At 37.3% G+C, this 20,524-nt stretch overlaps 1 protein-coding gene across 2 annotated transcripts in view; it reads left to right on the top strand.

The window, feature by feature from the left end:
* Positions 1–3,130, top strand: part of LOC109162481 (probable LRR receptor-like serine/threonine-protein kinase At1g53430) — a 78,913-nt gene extending 75,783 nt beyond the window's left edge. For both annotated transcript variants that reach the window (XM_019311188.1, XM_019311186.1), the window contains one exon: positions 2,743–3,130. In XM_019311188.1, coding sequence (XP_019166733.1) covers positions 2,743–3,084 — 342 coding nt within the window. In that variant the 3' untranslated portion in view covers positions 3,085–3,130. The remainder of the gene's footprint in view (positions 1–2,742) is intronic.
* Positions 3,131–20,524: the final 17,394 nt, after the last annotated feature.

Here is a 20,524-nt window from a genome sequence, read left to right as displayed (position 1 = left end):
GACGTGGATATCCAGGTATATGTATATATATTGCATTATATATATCATGCTGATAAACTGGAATCTTGAAAGGTGTTTATGATTGCAGGGAAAGAATGAACTTAAGGATTTCAACATAGAAAAGGAAGCAGAGGGTGTAAATAAGGCTTACACTAAGGAAATAGGAAATGTTATAGTTAACAATAGTCGACTGGAGATTCACTTATATTGGTCAGGGAAGGGTTCATTGATGTACCAAGGTCCACTTATATCTGTTGGAAAAATAGCATTAAAATGGCATAAAATGACATGTTAAGTGGCTATTTTGTGGTACAATTATCAGTGGGGTTCACTTCCGATTTGGATCGGGTCAAAGTGGATTCGGATTCTTCGTAGTGAGACGAAGAGATTGATATATTGTACGCTCAAAACGGATAATGGGTGAATGAGATATTGATTCTCAAAGTAGACCCATTGAGTTGGAAAATGTAAGGTAAAAGTGAGCTTTGTCCCACATTGATTTGGAAAGAGGATTTCACTCCCCTTTTATACAAGAGCTTTTTTTTTAGAGCTTGTAGAATTGTATAGCATAGAGGCTCTCTCGCGCGGGGAGGTGAGGGGGGGGGGGTGCAAATCAAATTCCAACTAGAGATGACTTCGGAGAGGCTTGATTCAAGCCCGAGCTCGTGTGCGCCGGCACGAATGTCGTCCGGAAATTGGCTGGCCTTGCGGGCTAAGTTATGCCAACTTCAGCCATGCGGGCTAAGTTATGCCAACTTTCGGTATCAGTTTTCCAAACTCTAAGCCAAGCCTGGGTTCGACCTGGCCCGAGAGCATTAGGCCGAACAGAGAACGAGCAGCACGAGAGGTGCTCTCGTGTGCGCTGGCCGAGACCAAGCAACACGAGAGTTGCTCTCGTAGCATGCAGCACGAGAGTTGCTCTCGTGCGCTGCGGCTGAACAGCACTTCGGTCTACCAGAGCTATTTCTGGATTCATCCGTTACAGGAATTAATCTCTGTATTAATTCATTTTGAATTTTGAATTAAACCTGCACTAATGACCAGCTGTTTCAGATGTTACCAACGTGCCATGAATGCCTACTAAATGCTATTTAGTACTCCAATTCCTATATAAGAAGAGGTAGTAGGAGCAAGTGATTTACAACAAGTGTGGGAAGAACACGAGAGTACACAACACACAAAGATAAGCAATTTTCCTTCTCAAAACCTTTGCTCCTACTCCTTCTTTCTTGCTACTGTGTTTTGCCCGTGCTCTAGTTCGCCGGGTTCGTTCGTTTGGGTGCTCAAACGTCGAATCGTTGTACGTTTTATCCTGGGAAACCTAGGCCACAACGCTCCTAGCACTTTTGGGAGGTGGCAAATAAGGTTTTAAGGAAAGACAGACACTTTGCCTAACTCGTACCTTCTTTCTTCTTCTTTCTTGTTTTGGATTATGCTCTAAGCAAAAATTCGTTCTTTCTTGTTGTTTTGGAATTATAATCTAAGGATTATATTTTCTTTTTGGTTGATATATATTGGTATATCTTTTTCGTAGATATACATGTATATATAACCGTTTGGTCCGTTATATATATATATATATTTGTGTGTATATATATATATTTCGGATATATATCCAATAATATTTTATATATATTTCGTGTGTATATATATAAATATTATTTTACGGATATTAAATCGATTGTGGTTCATTATCACCAACAATCTTAAAACCTTATTAATTTTGATAATGAACAAGTCGATGGATTCCAAAAGTGTTGGATCCGTGAATGTTGCCGGAGGTGCACATTCAAATGGTAGGAATGGCAACGATGTTGCACATTCCGTGATGCCAGTTGACGGCAGCAACGTTGGAAATGATATTTCCATGGGAGTTGCAAAGACACACGATGGTGCTCCGGAGAACTTTGGTTCACGATCCGGTAGACCTGTGGCTAATGGCACACAATTGGTACCTATTGTGTTGTCTAGTGGATCGGCTAAAAGCCACGAAGGATCCTATGATGCTGTGATCACTACATGGTCTGAGGACTATTGTAGTGTGACCAATGACTTCAACCGTAGTTAAAGGAAACTTTGATTGTCAAGGTTTTTTTTTTTTTACCATCTTTGATTGATCACTTTATCATGTCTATTGTCTAGCAGCAGTAAATTAAACAACAGTAGTGTTTTCTCATCACAGGTTCAGAGAGGTCGAGATTAGATTGGGCAAAAAGGCTCAACATTTGCCTTGGCATAGCAGAAGGTCTAGCTTTTCTTCATGAGGGCAAGCAGAAAAATGTTCATGGAAATATCAAACCAACCACCATTTTTCTTGACAAACATGACAATGCTAAGATATCTGACTTTGGATTTTCCATGCTCCATGACCAGGGAAAGTCACGCGAGGAAGGAACAGTGTAATTGGTCCTTCATATTTTTCTGGACAAATCTTTCTCAAACTTGTAAATAAGTAAACAATCAAATAGCCAATTAATAGGTTCTCACTTGAACGCATTCTGATCGATATTGCAGGGTATACATGACACCTGAATACGCAAAATATGACCTCTTAACAACAAAGGCAGATGTGTATAGCTTTGGAGTTGTTGTACTTATAGTTGTGAGTGTAAAGAAAGAAAAGATTTCAATGTCTAGCAGCGGGGCTGACACCGAGTACCTTCCAAATCTCGTAAGGACTCAAACTTTTTTAATTATATCGTTGTGAGTAACGTAATCATATGATTGTGTGTATGATTGCAGGCGGCACGTGAAAAGCAAAGAGAAGGGCATTTTATGAACCTAGTTGACAAAACCATATCTAACACAGTGGATTGGAATCAAGCAGATACAACGTTAGAACTAGCCTTGCTGTGCTTGGACCAGTACCCAGATCAAAGACCATCCATGTCTCAAGTTGTGAAGGTTCTAAAGGAACAGCTCCCATTGAAGGATCTAAAGGAAAGTTTAAAGCAGCAATCTTCTGTCAGAGAAACTCAACCACATGGTGAGATTTCCACAACTCACCATTCAAAATCGAGGAGCACTTCAAGGGGTGGGATGACAGACACCAGCGTTTCTGCTTCTCCCAGTAGCACTGCTTGAAGAACAACACTACAAATCTACGCTGCTTTTCAGTTGTCTCTCTTCTCTTGCTAGTTTGTTTTGCTTTTGTGAAATAGTTGTGATATATGCCATGCATGTACAGTGCTATTATTTTATATTTTTCCACTTTGTAAACTGTATGTGTGTTGTGTTTCAGCACCCTCAAAATTCAAGTTATTGGAGCTTTGAGAATTGAGAATTTTTTTCTTTTCTTTTTACCATTTCATACTTCACAAGGTAAAAGATTGAATATAACATTATCACAGTGGCGCCCCTACTATTGAGATTCGATAACAGAGGTGCCATCAAGCTACCATAAAGAACACTTTCATTAAAGCAATATTTAAATAGTATTACAACTAAACTGATGTTTGTCCATTGTAATTTATCTTCTCTTATAGTTATGTTCGTGTTATTATTATCATTTTTTCTTTTATAAAATCTAAACATTATGATTATATATATAGGCAGAAATTCTTATGAGACATGAAGCGAGTCGGGTTATTTATGAATATTACATTTTCCATCATAAATCTTTAACCCTTACATATTACATTTTCATTCAAAAACATTACATTTTTCTTCAAAAAGTATCATACATTTAGTTTTACACTTTCTCTTATAACTTGTAAGTAACAATAAATTTTTCCCTAATTAGTAGTTCGTATTACATTTCCTTCTGGACCCGATCTTTCTCATTATCCCTAACTCTCTGAGAAGGTCTCATAAAAAAATCCACAACATAGTTTTTTCAAAGGAACCTTTTCTTGTTGAAAGATGAAAAAATAGACTTCAAGTACTCTATCTCTATAACAAGTTTCCAGTCTCTACTCTGTAGATTTCACTACAAAAACCTCTCTACACTCCAAAACTTCTAAACATATATTTACTCACTAAGACAATCACTATGATAAGTGTAAAAAAGAAGACCAAAACACTATAGCAGCTAGCTAGTCAGATAATGAATACCATGAAGGCCGGGGAATGGTCGAATTGTGGGATGGCAATGCCCCTCGAGCTGTACAAGTGATAAGCAGAAAAACGGTATAAATATTTCATTTGGATTGTGATGCGTAGTATATTAGCAAACAAATAATTCTCGGAGTACGAGTTATCGATTCACAGGGAAGTGGTTGTATAAAGCACTCGTTACTAATTTATTCATTTGAGCTAATCCTAACAATTATTTGGATGATTGATTTGCATAAAATAAATAAAATAAAATAGAGATTCAGGATTTTGAAAATAATAGGAGAGAAGATGGGATTCATGGGATTCAAGTATTTAATCACCTAGTGTCAAATCTTAAGGACAATATTAAAATCTGGGTTTAACAAGTATGAGGATGCAAGGTGGTATAGAGCTACTCTCGTAGTCACTAACACTAGTGAATTTCTACTCTCGTGGCTTAAATACCCAATAAAACAAGATTAAGCATCATAAATTCCTAACTATTATCATCTCTCGATGCGCAATAATCAAGAATTAAATCACCCTAATAAATCCCCCTTTCTCAAGGTCCAACCATTAGGTGCAATTGTGTGTGCCCTAAATTATGCCCCAACTCTCGTTGGTGACACAAACAAAGCAAATGAAACAAGTAACTATGGCCATTAATTACAACCATCAAACAATATTATCACGATTGCAACACAAGTTAACACAAATAATAATAATATATTAAAGAAACTAGGAGCTCAGGCATATAGGTTAATAAACACTTTACCCAATAATCTATAAAGAATTTAGCCAAGCATGACTAAATTATACATAGCAAATATAAATAAAGAATTACAAATCATCAAAAGAGGTACAAGAATTAACAAGACGATTTTCTCAAATCTCCCTAGTCTTCTTCTTGCTTCCCAAGACAACTTGTGGCTCTTGATTTCTCTCCTTCTTGTCTCCAAGAATCTCTGAATTCTAAACTATGAATTGTAAATTATCTATTCTAATTATTTTCTCTAAACTATTACAAATTCTTCGTAGCGTTGAGAAAGGTGGGATTTTATAGTAAACACAAAGCTGGTACGAAATAGAAATTTTTCTAATTTAAATAAGGAAATTGCTGCTATTAATCTTCTTTTATTTTAGCAATTGTCGTCCTTCAATCTTCAATAGTAATTAGCAAATTAATATTGCTTTCTTGAAATTCAGTGCCACCGCCTATTTCTTAATTTAATGCTGCGCCTTTCTTAATTTGATGAAATTGGTTCGCGTCTTTCTCGACGCGTTGAGACTTCTTGGTCTCGACCGTAATATCTTTCTGGAAATTTTGGACGCGTCGAGAGTGCTGTATACACGCTATTCGGTTCACTTTGACTCCAAAATTATCCTAGAACTTCCTCTACTCATAACTTTGACCTACAATGGTTCAAAAACACTAACAAACATCGTAAAACATTCAAAACGAGTGTAAACCATAATTAAATAATAAAACGAGGGATTATGCCATTAAAATACCAAAATCATGAATTCAAGCCTAATAAATATAATTAAATCAATACTAAAGATAAGCACAAATGTGATAACATCACCCCCTCACACGTATGCATTTGCTTGTCCTCAAGCAAAACCCAGGAATAAAATCACAAGTCAAAACATACAAGTTACTCATGCTCTCTCTTGCACAACCTTTCAAACCACCAACCAACTTGCTACAAAACAACAAGTTTCAAGAATCAAATTAGTTTGGCACATAAGAGACCCATTTCCAAGCCAATAAGCAAGCACCAAGAATTTAAAGTATGTGAGGATCAAGTGTGCACAAGTACTCAGTTGAGATTATGCAAGACACGGCTCATGAATGAGATCACGTAGGCCTGCCCTTCTTACTCCCCTAGATCAAATCTAAGAATGCATGCTAAGATCAAATAGGACTTTATTAAGCTTGTAATGGGGCTACGGGCGATGGCTAACAAAGAAGTGGGGATCCAAACTCAAAAACTTTCAAGGAGCAAATTTCTTTTAGGAACTTAGCAACTTTTTGGTAAAGTGGGGATCCAAACTCAAAAACTTTCAATCTTTCTTTCTTCTTTTTTTTTCTCTTTTTTATTTTTTCGATTCTTTTCTTTGAATTTCTTTTGAATACTGCAAGACAATTTTAATCCAATCTTTCAATTCCCTCACACTTGAACATTTGTAATATCAGCTGCTTTTTGGCACAACTCCATAAAACTCTTCTTACAGAAATAGTAAAGATAAAAGTTTGGAAGGGTGGAAGGAAAATATTTGGCCAAGGGCTAAGGGTTATAATAATGGGGGTAAATTAAAGAAAAACAATCACAATGAGGGGATAAGTGCTTAGCACTTATTTAAACAAACAAAAGGCACAATGGGGACACAAAGGATAAAAATACATATAGCGACAGGTTTAAAGGCTATGGCTAAACAAAAATGGCCTAAATCATTTCAAAACATGCAAAACTTAGACATCACTAAGGGTCTGTTTGGAAAGTAGGAAAATGACTTCTGGAAAATGAGTCATTTTCCTGAAAACATTTTCTTTTCTGGTGTTTGGCTGCACAACGAAAAACAGTCTTTGTGTGTTTGGTTCATTTTCCAAAAAATGAATAGGAAAATGAAATACTCAACTTTAATACTCCAATTTGCTAAGTTATATCTAATGTCCAAAAATCAGTTTTTTTTTTTTTTTTTTTTTTTTTTTTTTTTTTTTTTTTTTTTTTTTTAACAAAATTAAAATTTGCTTTTTGTGTTTTGAACCAAAATCATATTAGCTATGTTCTCTGGTTTCCGCATGTATGGAAACCAGAGAACTACCTCTGGTTTCCACAGCCAGAAACTAGTGGCTTTGGTTTCCGGCTGCGGAAACCATTTCTCTGGTTTCCGATGTGGAAACCAGAGGCACTGGTTTCCGCATCGGAAACCAGTGTGGAGACTTCCTCCGCTGTGGGTTTTCGTCTAGATCTGTTAAATTTGGAGATTTGTTGGTGGAGTTTAATGTTGATGGAGGCGAGCTTCTGGCCAGAGGAGAGAACGAAGGGAAGAGGAGAGAACTTCGTCTAGATCTGTCAGATTCGGAGATTTGTTGGTGGAGTTTGGTGTTGATGGAGCCTAGCTTATGACCAGAAGAGAGAAGTGTTGATGGAGGCGAGCTTCTGGCTAGAGGGAAAGAACGACGGGAAATAACTTCCCCCCAAAAAAAAAAGGCGAAGTCATTTTCCGTAAAAATTGAGTTATTTTCCATTGACCATATGTTATTTTCCGTTGACTTCTCTTTTCCTTGCCTAGCCAAACACCAGAAACCCGAAAAATGATTTCCAGAAATCATTTTCCGAGTTTCCAAACACACCCTAAGGGAGTAATGAGACAAGTTTTAGCAAAACACCCATGACCGGAATCTCACATAAGCCTTCACTAGCAATGCAAAACACAAGATCAAGAATTAATCCAATTATTTGGTGGTGAACAAAGCTATTGGCAAGGGAATAAATCAATTATGTGTTACACCTCAAATCATCCATCATAAATTGAGATGCAGCAAGCACCACTAAAACAAACCACAAACCAACAAGAGAGAGTAATTGCAATTGCATGCTAAGAAAAGTAACATATTCACCAAAAATAGCATATGAGTCATTCAAGCAAAAGCAAAAATTTTAAAATTTTTAAAAATATCCCAAATTAATGGCTCCTCCCCGACACTTTAAAAATTTGCATCGTCCCTGATGCAAAATAAAGGAAAAGGAGAACAAGAGAAAAGAGAAAACTAAGAAGCGATAAAATAATCACGAACTAGAAAGCAATAAAACTAAATAAGACGAAACTAGAAAGCAATAAATAAATAGGGAAAGTAATAAAAGATAACATGGGGTGCCTCCCATGAAGTACTAAGTTTAACGTCGTTAGCTCGACATTACCTCTCTAGCCATCAAGTGATTGGAGAAGAAAAATACCCTTCTTTCTATCAATTTTCTCTTCCAAGTATTTCTTCAAGTGATGTCCATTTAAAACCCTCTTAAGCTCGGACCCTTCATGTCATCATGTAAGGAACCACATTTGCCCGAATCTAGAATTATGCCTCCATTCTCTTTTCCTTCTTTTTCAACACTCTCATGTTCAACAAGTAATGAGAGTCTCGGATCATCCACATGAACCAGCAAGTATTGGAAATCATTGGATATATAGATAGGCAAATGTGTGCCATCATCCTTAAGAACTCCAATGCCTCCCAAATTCAAAATTTCTCTAAAGTTCTCTCCAAGGGAAGTGTTCTCCATTGGTGAGACATCCTCATTCAAATCATGTACTCCATTAAAAACTTCCTCATCTAATGGGCAACTCCCCATGTGTTCCTTGCCATCATTACCTTGCAACTCTACATTTTCCTCCCAGCTTGGTGTCTCCATCTCAATGCATTCATCAAATATTTCTTCATCTTCCTCTCTAAGATCCTCATCATCCTTTTTATTTTTCTCAACCTCATGACCTTCATTTGGCAAGAGCAACTCTTCTAGAACCTCTCCATTAAATGAATCTTGAAGTGGCTCTTGAATTATCAAATCTCGCGTTCGAGCCATCATGTGATCAATTTGAGCTATTTGTTCCATTGTTTCATTGTACATTTGCATTAACTTGGTCTCTATGGACTTCATATCAGTTGTTGAGTCAGGTGGTTGGTATTCTTATTGAAACTCTTGAGCTTGCCCTTGATACTGGTAGTTGGGATCCAAGATAAAGCAATTTTCCGCCTCATGGATCCATGACTCTTGAAGTGGCTCTTGAATTGTCATATCTTGCCATTGAGCTCTCTTGTTATCCAATTGAGCGTTTTGCTCCGTTATTTTATTGTACATTTGCCTAAACTCTTTCCCACCAATTTGGTAATTGGGGTCCAAGATGAAAGCAATTTTCCACCTCATGAGGTCCTCCACATATGAAACACCATAAGGGTTACGAAGTCGGTGATGTGCCTCCTTGATTAGTAGCTTGACTCATGTTGGCACAAAATTCTTGAGTAGGTTGTTGAGGAACATGGTTCGTGGGGTGGAGTATGTCGTGGAATATGTAGCAATTCTCCACCACATGATTCCCACCACAAAAGGAACACCATTGAGGTTGTGATGTTTGATATGAACTTTCTTGAAAATATTCTTGACTTGAGTTGGTGAAATTTGAGAAAGAGAATTGTTGTTCCATTCGTCCATATTCTTGATTCATATTCTAACTCATCTCATAACCTTGAGAAGGAGGATAAAACGGTGGCATGGTTCCTTGGAATTCATATCCATCCATAAACTAAATCACACTCAAAACAAGGAACTTGTTTTGGGTTAGCAAAATAAAATAAATAAAAATGGACTAGTCTCCTAGAATAAAGATTTCACTAATGTTAATACTAGAAACGCCACTTCCCCGGCAACAACGCCAATTTGATGCGTAGTATATTTGCAAACAAATAATTCTCGGAGTACGAATTATCGATCCACAGGGACGTGGTTGTATCAAGTACTAGTTGCTAATTTATTCATTTTAGCTAATCCTAACTATTATTTGGATGATTGATTTGCATAAAATAAATAAAATAAAATAGAGATTCAGGATTTTGAAAACAATAGGAGAGAAGATGAGATTCATGGGATTCAAGTATTTAATCACCTAGTGTCAAATCTTAAGGACAATATTAAAATCTGGGTTTAACAAGTATGAGGATGCAAAGTGGTATAGAGCTACTCTCGTAGTCACTAACACTAATGAATTTTCACTCTCGTGACTTAAACACCCAATAAAACAAGATCAAGCATCATAAATTCCTAACTATTACCATCTCTCAATGCGCAATAATCAAGAATTAAATCCTCCTAATAAATTCCCCTTTCTCAAGGTCCAACCATTAGGTGCAATTGTGTGTGCCCTAAATTATGCCCCAACTCTCGTTGGTGACACAAACAAAGCAAACGAAACAAGTAACTATGGCCATTAATTACAACCATCAAACATATTATCACGATTGCAACACAAGTTAACCCAAATAATAATAATATATTAAAGAAACTTGGAGCTCAGGCACATAGGTTCATAAACACTTTTACCCAATAATCTCTAAAGAATTTAGCCAAGCATGACTAAATTCTACATAGCAAATATAAATAAAGAATTACAAATCATCAAAAGAGTACAAGAATAACCAGACGATTTTCTTAAATCTTCATAGTCTTTTTCTTGCTTCCCAAGACAACTTGTAGATCTTGATTTCTCTCATTCTTGTCTCCAAAAATCTCTGAATTCTAAACTATGAATTGTAAATTATCTATTCTAATTATTTTCTCTAAACTACTACGAATTCTTCATAGGGTTGAGGAATGTGGGATTTTATAGTGAATACAAAGCTGGGACGAAATAAAAGTTTTCCTAATTTAATTAAGGAAATTGCCGCTATTAATCTTCTTTTATTTTAGCAATTGTCGTCCTTCAATCTTCAATAGTAATTAGCAAATTAATATTGCTTTCTTGAAATTCAGTGCCACCGCCCATTTATTAATTTAATGCTGCGCCTTTCTTAATTTGATGAAATTCGTTCGCGTCTTTCTCGACGCATCGAGACCTCCTGGTCTCGACGGTAATATCTTTCTGGAAATTTTAGACGCGTCGAGCCTCCGGCTCGACGCGTCGAGAGTGCTGTATACACGTCATTCGGTTCACTTTGACTCCAAATTTGTCCTAGAACTTTTTTTGTTCATAACTTTGACCAACAATGGTTCAAAAACACTAACAAACACCGTAAAATATTCAAAACGAGTGTAAACCATAATTAAATAATAAAACAAGGGATTATGCATTTAAAATACCAAAATCATGAATTAAAGCCTAATAAATATAATTAAATCAATACTAGAGATAAGCACAAATGTGATAACATCAGATCACGATGAAGGATCGTATTCATAGTAATCAGTTGCAGAAGTAGACGTAGAACCTAAGTTGGTTTGAACTGTTGTTGAGTACTGAGTGTGGCTTCCAGTGGACATCTGCTTAAGCTTTCCGCAGTGGAAGTCTTTCATGGCCTTGAACCTCAAGTCATCGATGTATGTATTCGCCTCTGGGATCTCGTCAAGGATGGCGATTTTGCCTTCGAGCATGCCCACAACCTCGGACATTATAGGTCTCAGAGATGGAGTTGCACTCGTGCACAATAGCCCGACTTTCACTATCATTTCTGCTTCTTTTTTATTGATAAGACCACCCATCTTTGGATCAATGAGCTCTTCCATGTTTCCGCTGAGTTGCAGGTGACAAGCGTGGAACATTATGAGAGATCATTCATTAACATTTCCCCGCCTTTTGCAGATATCTATGTTAATAACTATACGGTCTTTCCACTTTTGGTTACACGACTATGGAACTATTTTCCGACATTTGGTACAACGATTGTAACACCCCTCTAAAACAAGCTAAACCAATAGCCTTAACACATGCAGATAACACAACAAAACACTAGCACAGCGGAAGATAAAAAGGTATTTGGATAAAAGCAAATCCAAACAAGGGTGTTATGCCACGTTTACCTACAATGCTAAAAGCTACGGCGGTCAAATCTGCATTGTGTGCACAACTATCCCAAAATCCATAAGTCTATCACTACATCGGCTCACAGGCCAAAAACAAGGGAAAAGCACTAAACTACCAGGCACTAGACTTCGCGCTCGTCTAAACATCACCTGAAAGATCACAAAGATAAACATGGGACGACCCCCGGTCAGCGAATAATGCTGGTAACCCACCAATACATGTGAAATAACATACATAAGTAAGGTATAAATTGTAAAATCATTTTTGAAACGGAATACATATATATAAGTGTAAAACCAAGAGTAAACACCAACTCAAGACTCATCACTCTCAAAGATAACACGGGAACACATCCCAAGAGCACAAAGGATAACCACAACACAAAAGATAAAGACAAGACCGATGGCAACACATGCCCTTGTGACTACACACGTCACAAGAAAGAGAACTCACAACAACGGCTACACAAGCCCTCGTGACATCACCCATCACGAGTTGATATGCCTTCCTTATGCCCTGTTCCAACCTTATGGCTACCCCCAACATTATATCTTCTTCCAACCATTACCTCCAGGACCCTTGTACAACCAAGTCCAACCTTATTCCCCCAGGACCGTCGTCCCCCACCAACGACCACCAACGAGACCACCAATTCATAGTACACAAGGTACCGTACACACACGGCCACACATGCCCTGATAACACATGTTATCCCCCATAAAAGTGAACCTTACACAAAGGCCACAACTCCATAATCACGTCACGGCCACCACGAGGACCGCTGCAATACCTTGGTGACTAGTGTCCCATACCACTAATCGTGCAATCCAGGTAAAGCCACACACGCATCACACCACAACAGGAATCAATCAACGGATCACAACGAAGATATGAAACCATATTCAATCAAGGAATGGGTCACAACCCAACTACAACAACGATGAATAACACAAGTTGTCATCCACCAATCGGAAGGTACAAACAACACACACGCTAGCATTTAAACACCGAACTAGCATGCTTATCAAATGGGTAAACCAAAGGTAGTTCCGAAGAACACACAAGACTCACCACGGTTCAACAAAACACAATGTTGAACACTTAGCACGATTCAAGACACCAAAGCCTACATGGAATCCTACCATATAGTTCTAAACATATGAAACATCAAGAAGACACTCAAATAGTTCCACAAAAGAACATCGGGAAGTCAAAAGACCAAATACCGAGTCAAACGAATCACGGGGAACAAATCCTATCACAACACCACTATGTTCCCCGCGGGTGGACCCACGGGTAGTACCCCACCCGTTGTCCCGCCCGCGGGAACACCTTCCCACAAGGCCATGTACCCGCGGGTAGGCCGGCGGGTGGTGCCCTGCCCACCGTTTCGCCCGCGGGTACACACTTGTACCACAACAAATCCCTTCGGGGATTTTCTTTTCCAAACACAAATTCAAGTCCAAAACATGCCAAATCTCAACCAATACAACAAAATGACTTGAACCATGGAAAATGCCAAGCAATGGCACAAAGGAACCCTAAACACAAGCTCTAGATATGCAATATCAAAAGACAAATGCATAAACCCTCACATTTCATAGCAAAACACATGTAGAATCTAAGAAATCACATATAGGTAAGCAAAATAGGTTTTGTAGAGCATGGGTTACCTCTTGTAGACCAAAAGACTTCACTTTACACCACAACAAGCTCCCCACAAGGCTTACTTTCCAAACCCACTTCAAGATTAAACCAAAAGATCATAAAGATCATACCTTTAAGAAAAAGACAACTAAGATGAAACCAAAAACACAAGATGGACTTAGATCTTACCCTCCTAGATGCCCAAATAGGTGAAAGGTTGAATCTTGGTAGCAAATCTTGGAATCTTGACAAGGGTCTCAACTTAGCTTGGAGAATAAGCTACTCACCTTTCTAGAGAGAAGGTACAGCTAATTTCTAGGAAATGTAAGGAATGAAATGAAGAAGTCTTCTAGGTTAGGTTACAATACTAACTCTTGGTGAAAAGTCAAGGATACCCTTACTAACCTTTAGAAAGTGTAAGGAACAAGGGAACTCCCCTCAAAGCTCAAGGTACAACATAGCTTTGAAGTTGACTAGTCAAATACTAGTCCTCGAGTATTAAAAATCAAGATTTTAGGAATTAATTCTTCAAATAAAATAGGATTAATTACTCAATTAATCCATGGATTGAATGTGGATTTTTGGGGTGTCACAACGACTTTTAAACCTCTACAGCTACATCTGATCTCTCTGACCTAATTTCCAATCACAGGTGACTTATCTTAAAAGGAAAATTTATCAATTTTATTTACTTTATTAAAAACTTCTCGGGAAGGAAACTGTAAATGACAATTTTGTCCTTCAAGATCAGTCATTTTGACTAAAATCTGGTCACTAGTAACAGGAAATTAGGTCGGTTGTGGCAAGGATTTAAAAGTTGCGGGACCATATGTGAAAAAATTAATAGTCAAGGACCAAATGTGTAGATGATCCCATGGTCGTGGGACCAAAAGTGGAAAAAATTCGTGACTACATTAACTAATGGTTAGATGTATGAAGAGAGTACCTAATCTAAATGACAAATGCAATAGTGGTTCGGCATGTAGTTGTTATTGTTCTTGCCACTAATGACTTCTAGCAGTACAACTCTGAAGCTGTAAACATCTGCCTTGTAGGTCAAGTAACCCCATAACGCATATTTGGGTGCCATATAACCTCTGAATCATACAAAAAAAAAAATTGATTGTCTAGCAGAGCTTTAACAATTTGTAATATAATCAAAACGAGAAACGACGATGGAAGTAATTTGAAGTTGGATATGAGTGCAAAACGAACTTACATCGTTCCAGCGACTCGTGCTAATATGGGTCTTCTCGCCTTCGGTAAGCCTAGCCAGTCCAAAATCTGAAATTTTCGGGTTGACGTCCCAGTCAAGCAGCACGTTGGTAGGTTTAGTGTCTCTGTGGAAAATCTTAAGGCTATTATTCTTCATGTATTTGTAAACAACTAGCAACTGATCTCCTTAATACAGCACCCGTGAAGCTTAACGAGATTCGGGTGTTGCAAGCAAGAAATCATGCCAATCTCGTTCAAAAAATCGCGGTTTCCCTCCGTCGATTTGGAGGATCGTTGCTTCACTGCAATCAAGGTACCATCAGAACTCTGACCCTAGAAAAGACCATTTGTTAGAGGTTGAAGGCCCCAAAATGTACAGTTATAAGTCATCTGTTTAGATCGATACCTTGTATACCGGACCAAACCCGCCTTCTCCGAGCTTGTTTGCATTATCAAAGTTGTTTGTAGCAGCTTTAATTTGTTTTAACGTGTACGAAACCATTTGTAACTCCACCCCTTCCAGACCTGTCCATATATGGAGAATTCAGAACTAATCTATCAACTTTGCTTTCGTATTTAGTCAAATGAAACTATTAAAAGAAAACGAAAAATAAGTAACACTAAACAATGGCAACTTCAAGCTCTAAAGGATCACTACATTTCTGATTAAGTAACTACCTGTGGCTATTCCTTTCTTGCAAAAACAAATATCTCTTCCACCAGAGCAGGCCAACGATGATCACAACAGCGAACCCAACCAATATATAGTCCAACAATAATAGGAACGACTATGTTCTTCTTCTTATCACCCTCGTCATCTTTACAAGTTTTGTGTTGAGATTAACAAGAACAAGAAACAATAAAAATGGCAGAAAGGGTAAAAAAAAAATTACGTGGTTCGGCAATGTGCCTACGTCCATGGGAGTGAAACAATACTCTTATTCATAGTAATGGTGATAGTGGTGACACAACCCCTTAGGGATACAACCAATATATTTATAGGCATCTAATCCCTGTACAATAGGTCTACCCGTTTCACTCCTACTCCTAGTATGAGACAAACTCATATTCCTAATCCATATATGAGACAAACTCACAATCTCCACCTTGGCGAATCCTACTCCTAGTATGAGACAAACTCATATTCCTAATCCATATATGAGACAAACTCAACAATCTCCACCTTGGCGAATATGTTCTTTAGGAGAAAAGATAACTCAACAAATCTCCACTTTGACGAATATGCTCTTTAGGAGAAAATACTTATCTCACCATCTCCACCTTCACATATATGCCCCTTAAGAGAAAAGACTATCTCCACCTTGGCGAATATGCTCTTTAGGAGAAAAAAGATAACTCAACAAATCTCCACCTTGACAAATATGTCCTTTATGAGAAAAGACTTATCTCACCATCTCCACCTTCACAATTATGCCCCTTAGGAGAAAAAGACTTATCTCACATATACACATGGGTAGGAACAACCACGTTCATCCCAACTAGCCAGCCACATGCATCACGCAGTAGCATCAAACGTTTCCCAGAGCATGTACACAAACCGCTTTGTCCCAAGCCATTCGCCCCTTAACCGTCGACCTGTTATACCAAACGCGACTCATGCTTACTGTCCCATTTAGCTGACCTCCTGTATCTGGCCCATACCAGGTCCATGTCCCCTCCTGGTATCCACGCTGCCCCTAACACAACAGCGCTCCTGCAAAGTCACACTAAACTCGTGTGCCTTGCCCAATGCTCCACTAACCAGCAACACGCACCACGCAACATCAAACATTTCCCAGTGCATGTTCACGAACTACTTCGTCCTAAGCAATCCGTAACACCAAGCCATATTAGCCCAGCTCATACCAGTCGTGACTCATGACAAGCCCGACTCATACCAGGTCCATATCCCCTCCTGGTATCCACGCTGCCCCTAACACTACAGCGCCCCTCACCACTTTCTCATTTAGCATCTAGAAACATCCAACAAGTCCAAATAATGTTCGAACTTGTTCCTTGTAACTGCTAGAACATCACCTTCACTATAATAAGAGTCATCAGCATGTACCACATCCGTAGCTTCCTGCTTCTTCAACTCCTTCCAATTAGCCTCTTCCAGATTAGCTGGCTTTTCTGCCTTCAAGGTTTTCAGAAGGTTCTCATGTGCCAACAAATCCTTTACCCTAGATTGCCATAACCCAAAATTCCCTGTACCATCAAATTTTGATACCTCGAATTTTGAACTTGAATTGACCATCTCAACCGTGCTCTGATACCAATTTGTTTAGATTAAGAAGAACAAGAAACAATAATAATGGCAGAAAGGGTAAAGAAGACAAGATTTACGTGATTCGGCAATGTGCCTACGTCCACAAGAGTGAAACAATACTCTTATTCATAGTAATGGTGATAGTGGTGACACAACCCCATAGGGATACAACCAATATATTTATAGGCATCTAATCCCTGTACAATAGGTCTACCCGTTTCACTTCTACTCCTAGTATGAGACAAACTCATATTCCTAATCCATATATGAGACAAACTCAACATTTTGAAAACTGTAGAAAAATAGAGATAACTCAGAAGAATCACAAAGGCTCGGGATTCATTAACGCAAATAATAAATTAGGAAATGCATTGTTGTTCTTGTCACTTTACAATAGCTTTAGACACATTAAGTTGGGCAATTTAACTTGATATGAGAAAATAAAGACAAAAAGAGGGTCGAAATTATCAAATTCTAGCTTACACCGGATAAATGGTTGAATTACCCTGAGACGGTGTATAGCGTGTTTGATGGTCCAACTCTAAGCTACTTTAAATTATGTTAGATTATATTGGCTTTGTTTGGTAAATGGTTGTTAACTGATTGAGTTAGATGGTATGACTAATTTATAACATTAGCTTATCGTAGAAAAATGTTTGGTAAATTAGCTGTTAGCTAATAGCTGTTTGGTATAATTTCTTTTCTCAAAAAGCTAATTGAAAAAATTGCTTAGAGCAGCTTTTTGAATTTTAGCAATTTTGGAGTTAAAAAAAGCTGATTAATCAAATACTTGTATTGATTTTTATTTAATAGTGATCAAATACTTCTGATTATTCCAAAAGGCACCAGACAAGACATAGTACAAGCCAGTATCAATTCTTCTTACCTGTGGAACAATTGTGAAGTTCTTCGATTAACCAAGAAATTATGTTTCCGTAGTATTACAATTGAGGAAGAAATTGAAAAGTTAGAAACTTTTGCAAAGTGGATTGCTGATTTAGGCGATGGAAAACTTGGTGACAATAATGACGATGAGTGCAATATAATTATTTCGTCTCAGTTTGTATTACAAAATGAAAGTGATCTCATAAAAGAGATTGTTGATAGCACATTTCCTTCATACTGTAGTGGTAACATAGATCCTAAACATCTTGAGACTAGAGCCATATTGGCTCCAACATTAAATGTTGAAGATCATGTGAATGAATACATGAACGATATGAATGAAGCGTCGTCTAAGACGTATTTGAGTTGTGATTTTATTTGCAAGTCAAATACTAATGTTGATATGTTATCTGAAGTTCACAATACCGAATTCCTTGACAATTTGAGGTGTTCAGGTATACCAAACTATTCATTAACACTAAAGGTTGGATATCCCGTTATGCTTTTGAGGAATATAGCCACACTCCCCGGGATGTTGTCTGTCCGACCGCTAGATACATCACCTCCTCCGACAAGGAGGAGTTGTGAAGAGATAAGATAGATTGGTCATGTTGGACCCAAGCACCATACGCCGGATTGACAGTGGACGACGCAGCTTCATCGGAGGCATCACCGGTGGAGGCTTGAAGGATCGGCGGCGGACATGGCGTAGCGCCATCAACATAGTCGATCAACCCTTGGCCTCGGAGGAATGACACTATTTGGGTTCTCCAGAAAAGGTAGTTGCGGGAGGTTAGTTTCAGTGAGACAAAATGGTGGGCGGCATTGAGGGAGGTAGGGTAGCCAGCGTTGCTATGGTGGTTGACGTGTGGGTTATCTAGGAGCCGGAGGTTGACATTGTCGACGCTGAGATGAAGAGGGAGAGAGAAAACTGGAAAAAGTGGCTAACTGATACTAGATGAGTTTAGGGAATTCTGTTATCGATTCATAATATCCAACAGATAGAGTTTACAAGATATACAACAACTAGGAGGTTCCTATACAATAGGTTAAGGTTGTGGTGAATAAGTCTACACCACATACATTATTAACTCTATAATATTAACTGTACTAATAATTGGGTCTTTGTAATGGCACAAGATTAATCGTTTCAAAATTAGGAAACCATGTGATTGAAGTGCAAATTTTATGTCGAAATAATGCAGGTACCAATGTTCTGATCCAACGGATGGCTTGACTCCGTCAGACCCAAGACTTTCTTTTAAATTTCAAAAGAAGCAATTTCCTGTTATGTTGTCATATGCCATGACAATAAACAAAAGTCAAGGTCAGACGTTATCACATGTCGGGTTGTTACTAAAAAAAAATGATTTTTTACCATGACCAATTGTACGTAGCAGTTTCGAGGGTTAGCAATCTAGATGGTCTTAAGGTTTTAATTTGTGGTGAACCTAAAGACTTTTTAAACACTACTCAAGATGTTGTTTACAAATAAATTTTTAATAATTTGTAATCGTTTTATTTCTATTTACTGTTACCAAATAATTATACTTTTATTTAATATGTTTTTAACATTGCATATTATGTACTTATACTATAATAATATGGTCGTGCATCGCAAGGGTGCATCTTTGTAACGCTTAAGGTGCGCCATTTCTAACACTGAAGGTGCACCATTTTAACACTTAAGGTGCGTCATTTTAACACTTTAGGTGCACTACTAGAAAACTACCCTTATAGCGACGGACAAACATTGCGACGGACAAATACGTCGCAATAGATGACTTTTTGCGACTGAAATAGCGACAATCTTGCGACAAACATATTGCTCTTGTAAAATATTAGATTTAGAGCTATTGCGACGATATTTATGACGATATTGCGACAAACGTACGACGCGATTGAGATGTTGGCAAAAAGTAGAATAAAATGTCTTAGCGGGAAATCTATTTTTGGCGGGAAAACTCGTGACGTACAATATTTCGTCGTAGTTACTTTGGCGGGAAATTATTTTTCATCGATAGCTTTGCGACGTACTAGTTCCGTCGCAAGATTTATTTAGTTTAGTACATTGTATAGATGAGTAATTACGACAAACATTTTGACGAACTTGGGACATACATAAATAATAATTTTAATATATTTTAAATTTCTATTATTATTAACTAAATGAAAATGTATAAATGTATAAAGAAAGAAAATAATATATATATATATATATATATATATATATATATATATATATATATATATATATATATATATTGGTGTATCAAGCTAATAAAAAATGGATTTAGAGCTATTGCGATGACATTTACGATGATATTGCGACAAACATACGACATAATTGAGATGTTGAAAAGTACAACAAAAATGTTTTAGCGGGAAATTATTTTTGGGCGGGAAAACTTGCGACGTACAATATTCCGTCGCAATTCCTTTGGCGGGAAATTATTTTTTTCATTGGTAGCTTTGCGACATATTAGTTTTGTAGCAATTATTTCGACGCAAGAACTATTTTATTTACTAAATTGTGTAGATGAGTAGTTACGATAAACATTTCAATGAACCCGTGACATACATAAATAATATTTTTAATATACTTAAAATTTGAATTATTATTAGTTATTTCACAATATATAAATATATAAAGAAAAGTACCATATATTTTTCAAAATATATATATATATATATATATATATATATATATATATATATATAAAGAAAAGGATATATATATATATATATATATATATATATATATATATATATATATATAATGATTCTTACTTATTATTTTTCATTGGCGCAAAATGTGACTGATATATATAATGATTCTTAATTTTTACTTCTCATTGCCGCAAAATATCTGGCGGTCTTTCTCTTCGCAGTCCA

Source organism: Ipomoea nil, unplaced genomic scaffold, assembly GCF_001879475.1.
Source record: "Ipomoea nil cultivar Tokyo-kokei standard unplaced genomic scaffold, Asagao_1.1 scaffold2942, whole genome shotgun sequence".
NCBI classification, from domain to species: Eukaryota; Viridiplantae; Streptophyta; class Magnoliopsida; order Solanales; family Convolvulaceae; genus Ipomoea; species Ipomoea nil.
This window is presented reverse-complemented; position numbering and strand designations above follow the sequence as displayed.